Source organism: Mytilus galloprovincialis, chromosome 1 (genome assembly GCF_965363235.1).
Source record: "Mytilus galloprovincialis chromosome 1, xbMytGall1.hap1.1, whole genome shotgun sequence".
In the NCBI taxonomy this organism is placed as follows: Eukaryota; Metazoa; Mollusca; class Bivalvia; order Mytilida; family Mytilidae; genus Mytilus; species Mytilus galloprovincialis.
In genome coordinates this window covers 130,161,262-130,173,825 of record NC_134838.1, presented here as the reverse complement: position 1 = coordinate 130,173,825, position 12,564 = coordinate 130,161,262, and the positions used below count along the sequence as shown (strand labels likewise).

Genomic DNA, 12,564 nt, shown 5'->3' with positions numbered 1-12,564 from the left:
TTTAAAATAAAGTAGTTTAAAATTGTTTTAACTCTATAACGAAAATAAGCAGTTTCTCAAGTCCATTTCATTTAACTCTTGACCTATAATTCAAAAAAAAATATCATACAACTGAGCTAATTCTAACTGCTGATATAGTCAGGAAAACTTATCAGGCTGGAGGGATAAAGTCCAAATGATGTCCATATCAATGACTAAATAAGTTTAGTGTTAATGAAATAATAGATAAAATCATAGTGACATTACAGACTATAAAATAAATCAACAATATGCTTTGAAATCCCTCTATGATAGAGCATTAATATTTTCAACAAATAATACAAGTTTGTTTCTCGTATTACAGCAGCTTTCATTGAGTGTATAGCAAAGGTAATATCTTTTGTTAGCTTGCTTGCTAGCTGAACCGTGAAGTCATTGTTAGGTCAGATAAACTACCCTCCTTTTAGAGTAGACTAGTCCAACAGATAACCAATATATGTGTCTGTTGGAAGAGGCTACTTCGAAAAGAGGGTAGTATACCTGACCTAATAATGGCTTCACGATTCAGCTAACAAGCAAGCTAACCAAAGATATTACCTTTGACTACACACTCAATGAAATCGACTATGAATTTCGTATTTACCCTGTAATCCTCCTCTGATTCAGTCCATAAATCTCTGGCTGCTGATGATTGTCTCCCCTGGGCAGCACAAACTAAAGCCTCCCCGGTAGTCATATGTAACTCAAACTGTTTAGGCTGAAGTGTAATAATAAATACAAATTAGTTCAGGTACTCATATACCAATGATGTGTCTCCCCTGAACGGCACAAACTAAAGCCTCTAAGGTATTTGAAACTGGGCTAAAATGCTTTGTAACCAATTAAACCACTTATTTCTAAATTCAACCTTAAAATAAACATTTAAAAAATAATAATAGATAAAACAAATTACCTGAACAGAATCCATGATCTCTTCCATAACTTTCTGTAGATGTGGGAAGTTTTCTTCTCCAACACACAGATAGCCGAGACACATCACACATTTCTCTTTTATCTTAAAGGAATAAACATTACACATTAGTTTTCACTTAAATACATATAACCAAAAGACAACACACTCTTTCATCTTTATAAATCAAAACTCCAAGGATTTACATAGTAATATATAAACTTTTAGAAGGACCATCATATTATCCTAGCAGATTTTTACTCCAGGACTAGAAGCAGAAATGCATTAAAACATACCTTCTAAATTTTTAATACTCTGCTATGCATTATCGAATATTTCATTTGGGTTCTTCAACAAAGACTACACATCAAATTGTTTGTTTTATGTATGCATTAAAGCTATTTGGTTAAATTGCTAAGGCGTATTGTGCATTAAAGCTATTTGGTTAAATTGCTAAGGCGTATTGTGCATTAAAGCTCCCTATATTAATAATATTTTAAGTTGTTTTGCATAATGTTTCATTTTTTTGTAAATCTATCTGATAGTACTTATAACTAACAGAAACAAACCTTATTTGGTTCTGAGCCTGATTTCAGTATCTTCAGTAAAGATGTTACGATAGACAATTTTGTTATCTCCCCTTCCCCATCATCTCCACCACCAGATGGCAGCAGCAATTGAGCATTTCTACCAATTTCTCCTAATGACAGACAAGCTGACATTTTCAATGACACATTACTTTCAGTTGGTAGAAGTAGAATTGCAGCTGTATAATAAAAATACAAAAAAATAATGAAAGTCCTATTTATTTATAAGTACAAGAAATGTTTTAAGATTATGCTTATTGACAAGTGAAACTTTGTTTTTATGCTTGATTCTGTGTATTTCAGATGGTGTTTTTCATATATTATAAACACTAATAAATGTTGTTTTTTTCCTGTTCTATATTTCCTGCACACAATTTACTTAGTTGTTTAGGTAACAGACTAATGTCTTATTTCTTTACAAATATGAACCATCTATCAAGGGTTAATAGATGGCTAAGATATATTTGTCCATTTTTTAACGTCAGACTTTCACAGAACATATATATGCACATGATGTAAGAAGCATCTAACTCTATACATGAACGTACAAAAAGTAAATAACATGCTTTTGAAAAAGATACACAAACATGTGCAAGTAACAAAATATACAAAAAAATCTTACACATATATACATTTTTTACCAAACTATTGTCTTATTTTCTTATATTGCATTGCATATTTGAATATTTTTAGGTTCAATGTATATCTGAATATGTTTAGATCTGAATGGACAGTTAATTGTATATCTGAATATTTTTAGATCTAAACTGATGGTTGATTGTTTATTTGAATATTTTTAGATCTAAACTGATAGTTAATTGTTTGTCTGAATATTTATAGATTTGGACTGATATACCTACCAAGTTTCTGTAGACAAGTTGTGATGATAGATTTGATCTCCTCCTCTACTTTAGAAGTACCATCTACTTCCATGGTACAGGACTGACTTCTATCATTTAAGTATTGGCCAATGAGATACCCTAATCCAATTACTGATCCCATTTGTACCTCAAAACCCTGTAACAAAAGTATTAAAAAGGGGTATTATATAAAAACCCTATAGATGAAGTTAATTATAAATCACATCTCATACATAACTGTTGACACAGAGATTTATCTCACCTGTTAGAAAAAAATCTGACGGACAGCAACATTGCTTATTAATTCAAAGTGGTTGGGCCTTGAATTAGGGGACAGGGCCTTGGAGGTGAAAAAACTGAGATGTACTGATAGCAATGCAACTTTATACAAAATATGATTGATCTGTCACAAGTTGTTCCTATCAAACTAACTTCAGAAGAAAACATAATATTGAAAATTGCTATAAATTGAAAGTCGCTGGAACATAACCTAGGGGGCAGGGTCTCAAAATAGTTGTTAGAAAATATCATTGATCTATCACAAGTAGTTCCTATCAAACTAACTTCAGCAATAAACTTAACAATTTTGAACATCGTTGGAGAAGCCACACCTATGTCTCACCTTCCATAAGTTTCATCGCAGAAGAGACAAAAAACATTATTTACTTAATTTTATTAACCACGAATTTATGATTTTTTATCCAATATAATCTCTCCTTGATCCTGTTAGTGTTTACCAGTATTCATAGTATTTACCTTATTGTTTAAATTCTTCATTAATTCCTCCATGCTATCCTTTATAATATCTTTAGATTGTTGACATATTACTACAGCATACATTTGACTTCCAAACTCTTTTAAATCATCTTTACTACTGAACATATAATTCTGGAATTAAAAATTCATTTAATATTAGGAATTTCCTTCTGTATTAGTAAATACAAACAAAATTATAATTTCAAATTGCAGTTATTTCCCTTCTTTATTATTGCACATTTGTAGTAGAACTTTTTTTTATAAGCCAACCATAATTCATAAAATTTTAGTAACAAAAGTTTTCTTGACAAGTATGGTATTATATTCTAATAAAATTGAGAATGGAAATGGGGAATGTGTTAAAGAGACAATAACACAACCAAAGAGCAGAAAACAGTAGAAGGCCAACAATGGGTCTTCAATACAGCAAGAAAATTCTACTTCCAGAGGTGAGTTTCAGCTGGCCCCTTAAACAAATATGTACTAGTTCAGTGAAAATGGACGTAATACTAAACTCCAAAACATAACTAGAGGCTCTAAAGAGCCTGTGTCGCTCACCTTGGTCTATGTGACTATTAAACAAAGGAAGCAGATGGATTCATGACAAAATTGTATTTTGGTGATGGTGATGTGTTTGTACATCTTACTTTACTGAACATCCTTGCTGCTTACAATTATCTCTATCTATAATGAACTTGGCCCAGTAGTTTCAGTGGAAAATGTTAGTAAAAATTTACAAATTTTATAAAAATTGTTGAAAATTGACTATAAAGGACAATAACTCCTGAGGGGGTCAATTGACAATTTCGGTCATTTTGACTTATTTGTAAATCTTACTTTGCTGAACATTATTGCTGTTTACAGTTTATCTCTATCTATAATAATATTCAAGACAATAACCAAAAACAGCAAAATTTCCTTAAAATTACCAATTCAGGGGCAGCAACCCAACAACGGGTTGTCAAATTCATCTGAAAATTTCGGGGCAGATAGATCTTGACCTGATAAACAATTTAACCCCATGTCAGATTTGCTCTTAACGCTTTGGTTTTTTAGTTATAAGCCAAAAACTGCATTTTACCACTATGTTTTATTTTTAGCCATGGCGGCCATCTTGGTTGGATGGCCGGGTCATCGGACACATTTTTTTAAACTAGATACCCCAAAGATGATTGTGGATAAGTTTGGATTAATTTGGCCCAGTAGTTTCAGAGGAGAAGATTTTTGTAAAAGATTACTAAGATTTACGAAAAATGGTTAAAAATTTACTATAAAGGGCAATAACTCCTATATGGGTCAACTGACCATTTCCGTCATGTTGACTTATTTGTAAATCTTACTTTGCTGAACATTATTGCTGTTTAGGGGTCATCCATAATTGTCAACCATTTTCCAAAGTGTACAAAACGTACACTTGGGGGGAGGGGGTTAACAAATCAACATTTTTACCGTACGCTTTTTTTTATTTACGGAATTTATATCGTTTCCGTAGGGAAAGTCGATTTATGAAATCGAGAATTGGCTTGGGTGTGTTTCTCATCTTATTTCTTCTTTATTATTTTCACTTGATGATATTGATTTCGATATCATAATTCTACTCAATCGGGATTGAACGATTAAAAGATCAAATCCTATGAAAACTAAATCTTTCAAAAATGTGAACTAGTAAAATTATTTAAACAAAAAGTTTGCAAGCATTTCTCAGTACCCCCGATTTTCAATTTCACCAGCTTTATTATTGATCGATATCGTTTTACTCTGTTTAATAAACAAAATTGATTGAAACACTAAAATTCTTTGAATGTTTTGATTTTGACAAGACGCCATTTTGTGAAAAGATTTTAAACTGGTCCTTCGATTAATTTCCTTGTAATGCACTCCAAAATAGTAAACCAGTAAACCGGAAGTAAACTTATTTTTCTTAGTAAAAGCCTCCATCAATTAGGAGCACCTCCATATGAAGTTCAACCTTAACTTAGAAAATATCAAATATATGTACACATTACAGTATATATACATAAACGATAATAGTGCCATGAATGGCATATTTACAGGGACCATTTAAATAGAAATACAGGCGGGAAATTGAAAACCTCAAAATGTTTTAAAACATTACACTTTTATTGATTGCTGTCTTGAGCTCTGATTCCATCAACAACTGTCAGTCCATACTCATGATACTTTACCAATGCAATAAAACCATGCATTTCCCTTTCTTTTATTCTTAGCATAATTTATGTGCCCTTTTGTTAATCTTTTGCATGCTCTAGGTGCCCTATTTTATTGGAGTTACCATTTCCACTGTGTGATAGGGGAAACACTAATCTTTGTACTCTTTTTTCTGACAAAACACAAGCATCACAGATAGATGTCATCAAATAAAACAGTCAGATATGTTTTAGTTTTTTTTTCAATGCAAAGTTCTATATTAAACTTAAATATAATAATATAATAAACAGGATCTTCTTTTTATTGAGAATGACTGATTCTTCTCTTGAAATCTGAAAATGGTTGATGTACACTTTTTGAGGGAGGGTGGGGGGTCTGAAAAAGTGTACGTTTTGTACGCTTTGGAAAATGGTTGACAATTATGGATGACCCCTTACAGTTTATTTCTATCTATAACAAATTTCAAGATAATAACCAAAAACAGTAAAATTTCCTTAAAATTACCAATTCAGGGGCAGGAACCCAACAACGGGTTGTCCGATTTATCTGAAAATTTCAGGGCAGATAGATCTTGACCTGATAAACAATTTAACCCCATGTCAGATTTGCTCTAAACGCTTTGGTTTTTGAGTTATAAGCCAAAAACTGCATTTTACCCCTATGTTCTATTTTTAGCCATGGCGGCCATCTTGGTTGGATGGCCGGGTCATCGGACACATTTTTAAAACTAGATACCCCAAAGATGATTGTGGATAAGTTTGGATTAATTTGGCCCAGTAGTTTCAGAGGAGAAGATTTTTGTAAAAGATTACTAAGATTTACGAAAAATTGTTAAAAATTGACTTTAAAGGGCAATAACTCCTAAAGGGGTCAACTGACCATTTCGGTCATGTTGACTTATTTGTCAATCTTACTTTGCTGAACATAATGGCTGTTTACAGTTTATCTCTATCTATAATAATATACAAGATAATAACCAAAAACAGCAAAATTTCCTTAAAATTACCAATTCAGGGGCAGCAACCCAACAACAGGTTGTCAGATTCATCTGAAAATTTCAGGGTAGATAGATCTTGACCTGATAAACAATTTTACAAAATGTCAGATTTGCTCTAAATGCTTTGGTTTTTAAGTTATAAGCCAAAAACTGCATTTTACCCCTATGTTCTATTTTTAGCCGTGGCGGCCATCTTGGTTGGTTGGCCGGCTCACCGGACACATTTTTTAAAATAGATACCCTAAAGATAATTGTGGCCAAGTTTGGATTAATTTGGCCCAGTAGTTTCTCTATCTATAATAATATACAAGATAATAACCAAAAACAGCAAAATTTCCTTAAAATTACCAATTCAGGGGCAGCAACACAACAACAGGTTGTCGGATTCATCTGAAAATTTCAGGGCAGATAGATCTTGACCTGATAAACAATTTTACCCCATGTCAGATTTGCTCTAAATGCTTTGGTTTTTGAGTTATAAGCCAAAAACTGCATTTTACCCCTATGTTCTATTTTTAGCCATGGCGGCCATCTTGGTTGGTTGGCGGGGTCACGCCACACATTTTTTAAACTAGATACCCCAATGATGATTGTGGCCAAGTTTGGTTTAATTTGGTCCAGCAGTTTCAGAGGAGAAGATTTTTGTAAAAGTTAACGACGACGGACGACGGACAACGACGGATGCCGGACGCAAAGTGATGGGAAAAGCTCACTTGGCCCTTCGGGCCAGGTGAGCTAAAAATGAACTAAAATTTAAAATCATTCAATACTAACAAAGGCTAAATACACATCATATTGTAACTTAAATATATAATTTATCAATTGCTACTATCAGCTGAATACGTTCTTAATAAATAGACACAGATGATGCCTCCCCTTGCATATCATATATAGGTATAATGGAACATAACAGAAGAATAGTAAAAGTGATGCTACTCAAATTTTTACTTGATCAGAGTGTTGCAGTAATAAGTATTGTGTAATAGTTTCAAAAAATTTGGTTGAGGCAAACTTTAGTTAAAGAACAGAAATGAAACTCAGCAATTTTTCCATTTGTAAAGGGGCGTAACTCTAGAACAGTAGAAAGATACCCCAAAAATTCAAACTAGATCTGTATTTTGTGGTCCTAAGCATTGTGTGTAAGTTTCATTTCATTTGGTTGAGGCTAACTTAAGTTAAAGAAGAGAAACAAAAAGTTCAGCAATTTATTCATTTGTGAAGGGGCATAACTCTAGAACAGTTAAAACACACCCCCAAAATTCAAACTAGATTTGTATTTTGTAGTAATAAGCATTGTGTATAAGTTTCATAACATTTGGTTTAGGCAAACTAAAGTTAGAGAACGGAAACCAATTTTGGGATGAAAGGACCTACATACAGATTTATGGATGGACAGATGTACTGACAGACAAGGTTAAAACTTAATGTCCCCTCCACTACGATGGGGGCATATAAATGTTGACCTACCTTCATCCAGTCAGTTTGTGAGATAATCTGACTGGCCATCTCTGGTGCTATGGCAACCAGTTCAACTAAACAGTACATAGCTGATGAACCTACAATATCCAATATATCCAATCAGTACAGAAAACAAAATGGGAATTCATTGTAATATAAACAAGACAACTTTGGAGTAATTAAGTTTGAACTCCATTTCACTGGTTATATTTGTATATGGTGTCATCCCTACCATTTATATGAGATATATAATTGACTTTTATAGTTCCCATTTAAAGTCTCAAGTCCAAACGGTTTTAATGTTAAATGGCTTGATTATCATGTTTGGTCTTCAGTATTATTTTGTAAACCACATATTTTTTAAACATATAATCCCCCCTTGATCATAACCGAATACTTGCCTCATTGACAATCATACTACATTTTCTTAAATTAACACAGTATATCAAGACGTATAAATTTTTATGACAAAACCTGCTATCATAACTTTATCATGCTACAATTATTATTTCTACTTAGCGGAATTTTTCTGAATTGACAATATAACTAAACAAATTTAAAGTATAGTGGCAGCAGTCATTAAGAGGATGCAACCAGCATAACAAAATAAATATGTATAAATAATTATGATTGTCCTATCCATTATTTCATAACAGGATAGTTGCTGAAATATTGAAAAATCTATTTTTAAATATTTATATATCCTTAAAGATACTTTAAAATGGACTTTTCAATATTTCAGCTATTCAGTTATCAAATTGTTTTATTGTTCTTCTTACCACTGACAGCTGACAATAAAGTCTTGATAAAGTCAAAATAAGTCTGGATAGAGTTATCTCCCTGTAAATTATCCCTGATGTACTTGGCAATGCCAGGGGCTTGTGTCTGCATAGTAACTAAAGATTCCATGTCAGGAATCTGGCCTGAGTCCTGTGATAGGCACATGTGTAGGTATAATATCATCTACAAGTAAAGACACATGTGTAGGTTTAATATCATTACAATTAAGGACACATATGTAGGTATAATATCATCTACAAGTAAAGACACATGTGTAGGTATAATATCATCTTCAAGTAAAGGCACATGTGTAGGTATAATATCATCTACAAGTAAAGGACGTGTGTAGGTATAATATCATCTACAAGTAAAGGCACATGTGTAGGTATCATATCATCTAAAAATAAAGACACATGTGTAGGTATAATATCATCTACTAGTAAAGGCACATATGTAGGTATAATATCATCTACAAATAAAGACACATGTGTAGGTATAATATCAATTACAAATAAAGACACATGTGTAGGTATAATATTATCTACAAGTAAAGACATATGTGAAGGTACAATATCATCTACAAGTAAAGGACATGTGTAGGCATAATATCATCTACAAGTAAAGACACACGTGTAGGTATAATATCATCTACAAGTAAAGGACATGTGTAGGCATAATATCATCTACAAGTAAAGACACATGTGTAGGTATAATATCATCTACAAGTAAAGACACATTTGTAGGTATAATATCATCTACAAGTAAAGACACATGTGTAGGTATAATATGACTTGGTGTATATCTAGAGATTTTTGTAAAAATAGCTGCAAATCAGTTATGATATATGGAATTTATTATTGGGTTGCTGAGTTCTGATTTTCATTGAATGTTTTCAAATTTCATATCTTGCTTATTTTACTGCATATCTCTCTGTTTTTTTCTTCTTCTATGATTTGTTTTTTTGTCTTTCCATTTTTGAATTACAAATTTTATTGAACAGATAGAACTGATTGAGGTTGTGTGAACTAACTCTACACTAACTCTACATTAACTCACCTCTTCATAAGTAGCAGGAATAAATGGTAAAGTGTAATTTCCAATCACATATTTATTTTGTGTCTTTACTCTTAAACTTCCCTGAAAATATAACATAAATCTGAACATCTATACTGTAATACTGTTATTCTATCTTGCCAACAGGCCTAGTTAGTATACATTAGTTTCCAACTTTCATAGATCAATGATATTGTTTGTATTTTGTACAAGTAGATAAAAAGAAAATCTAATCTAATTCTAAACAGGATTAAAAATGTCTGTGTGGGAAACAGCTGATTATTGACAGAAAATAACTCTGATGCAATAATGTATCTTAATGTTTTGAAAATAACATTTATTATTCAAGGAATTGGATGAATCTGTTGTGTTTGTTTATGAGGTTTTTCTTCTGTCTTGCCCTTTTTTCTACAACTTTAGTACCTGTATGATCTCTGGGCTTTCATATAACAAACATAGACATAACAATACCAATACCAAAAGACAAAGTGTGAGAGTGAGGATGAGCTTATTATGTGGACAGTTGTCTCATTGGCAATTATACCACATCTTCTTTTTTATATATTATTAGCCTTTCTTATAATTTTCAAATTACCTTTTCAGAAATATATTTCATCATGTCTGTAAACTTAGGTAGTTTAGGTGGTGGTAATTTTGTAGAGTTTTTCTCTATTTCTTTCTCTTTAGTCTGAGCTATATGGAGAGCTTTCATAGCTTCTACTCTAACATCTTCCTTGGTATCACCGCAGGCTAACAACAATATGTACCTTGAAGGGATGTGGTCGGAGGGAAACACCGTCCGGGCATACTGTACAGACATAAGTCTGGACTGGGGTTGGTCCTGGAAAATAGCAAAATATTAATCAATATTTTTTAAGATTACTTTTTTATGGCATAGAGTGTTTCAGGGTTAGAAAATAGAAAATCATTCAGTTTTTTTAAATTAATCCCTATATCAAAAATATTTTATTTAGTGTAGAGAAAAAATTCAAATAATTTGAACTTGTAAAAATCATGAGCATTCAAAGGAATCAAAGACTTCTACAGTTATTCTTAAAAGCATCCACAGACTTTAAGTAAGTGAACTATTGTAAACACATTTATTTGTCATTGGTATGTGATCATTTGAATTTATATTTCAAAGTTCTGTGTTGTACAATAATATAACAATTACTTCTTACACCACAAAAATAAAACACAGAAATAGGTCAACACATCAGTTTCCTTCATACTCACAATAATATTTAAACAAGAATAGGTGTCTAAATAAAGGCTTTACATTGACCTATAATGGTTTACCTTTTTTTTAAATTGTTATTTGGATGGAGAGTTGTCTCATTGGCACTCACACCACATCTTCCTATATCTACTTGATTGCATTATCCCGTCTCCAGTGAATTCATAAATGGCTACCAGATTAAATCTTTCAATTTATTCAATAAACAAATATAGGCAAATTTTTGTATTAGAGTATATTCTTATATTTTCAGTTGTACTGATTTATAATCTCATATTAGAAAAAAGGTTCATTTATTAGTTGAAGTTGGCTTTGAATTAGTGTTTGCTGATAGTCATTAGCCAAATTTTAGGTGTACTGTGGTTTGTCTTTATATCTCAGTACTGATCTGACAAACCTTGACATCCCCATTTGTTTGTAAGACTACCTGTTCAATATTTTGCATGATAAGTGCTTCCATCAGACTCTGACAAGAAGGATCAATGTCTTTAAAGGCATCAGCCATCAACGATAAGGATTCTTGTACACCAAGTCTTGTTTCTGGGTCTTCCTACAAAAATAAATGTCAATTTATAATCATTGTCTAATATCATCTGCCAGTAAGGATAACATTCTGCACACCAAGTCCTTTTTTGTGACTTTCTATAAAAATTTGGCGATACTAAATATCACTAATTTAAAATATTCCTTGATACCAACCATTAAAAGTACTTTGGCAGTTAACATTGTTATTCTTGAATAAAAAAGAAATGTATAACTTACTTTACTCATAGCATCAAAGAATTTCTGTACTAAAGCCACATCTTTCTTGACCAGCTGAGGAGCTCTCCGTACTATTTTACCCACTGCTACATAAGCCAAGTTCCTTAATTTGGCTTCCTGCAATTGCAAATAGAGCAAATTATTTGTTATATGTTTTAGCTCTATTTTTGTCACTGGAACATAAGCAACCAACAATCAATCAATCAATATAAGATAAAATGTTCTTGGTCATAACCAACAGATGATAATCAGGCAAGCATTTCATAAAAAAAACTTATTTCGTAAATTAATTGAAAGTAAACTGAATTGCTCATAACTTAGGATCACTTTTAGTTGTAGGTGTTTTTATAAAAAGCCGTCCATTTTGTTAAGCTTCTACAATACTGAGAATTTATTTATTTTTGTGGGTACCAGTTTTCATGGATTAGGTTACAATTTGTAGACCAAACTCATTTAATACCCTACTCTACCAATTTCTACATCCTTGAATATTGAAAGGATTAAACAGTCTTTTATCAATATATAGATAGTGTATTGCAAGATAAATTTAAAAATACTTATAATTCTACTCATTTCTTGAAATTTTAAAACAGCACTTCACAACAAATCAAAATGAGTAGTTTTGAATACTAGATAAAAGATTTATTTGGATCACAGTAAAAGAACTGACAGGACAAAAATTTCATACTTATTCTGAATCTTCTTTTTAGACCACTTTTGAATTATTTAGCTCCCTTTGTATTATTGTAACTGTTCAATAACAATAGATTGGAGCTTTGTGTCAAGCAGTAATGTGTTTATGGATGATAATGTGCTCATCTCCTACCAATATTTACTCATCTAGCTGTACTTCATGTCAAGCAGCAATGTGTTTATGGATGATAATGTGCTCATCTCCTACCAATATTTACTCATCTAGCTGTACTTCATGTCAAGCAGCAATGTGTTTATTGATGATAATGTGCTCATCTCCTACC

The 12,564-nt window shown here is 31.9% G+C and overlaps 1 protein-coding gene across 2 annotated transcripts in view; it reads right to left on the bottom strand.

The window, feature by feature from the left end:
• LOC143059553 (proteasome adapter and scaffold protein ECM29-like) overlaps positions 1 to 12,564 on the bottom strand; it is a 118,281-nt gene that overhangs the window by 54,354 nt on the left and 51,363 nt on the right. For both annotated transcript variants that reach the window (XM_076233082.1, XM_076233076.1), the window contains exons 12-22: positions 11,588 to 11,704; positions 11,253 to 11,375; positions 10,184 to 10,429; positions 9,592 to 9,672; positions 8,535 to 8,718; positions 7,765 to 7,853; positions 3,132 to 3,263; positions 2,376 to 2,532; positions 1,498 to 1,694; positions 932 to 1,033; positions 623 to 736 (exon numbers count right to left, since the gene is read on the bottom strand). In XM_076233082.1, coding sequence (XP_076089197.1) covers positions 623 to 736; positions 932 to 1,033; positions 1,498 to 1,694; positions 2,376 to 2,532; positions 3,132 to 3,263; positions 7,765 to 7,853; positions 8,535 to 8,718; positions 9,592 to 9,672; positions 10,184 to 10,429; positions 11,253 to 11,375; positions 11,588 to 11,704 — 1,542 coding nt within the window. The remainder of the gene's footprint in view (positions 1 to 622; positions 737 to 931; positions 1,034 to 1,497; positions 1,695 to 2,375; positions 2,533 to 3,131; positions 3,264 to 7,764; positions 7,854 to 8,534; positions 8,719 to 9,591; positions 9,673 to 10,183; positions 10,430 to 11,252; positions 11,376 to 11,587; positions 11,705 to 12,564) is intronic.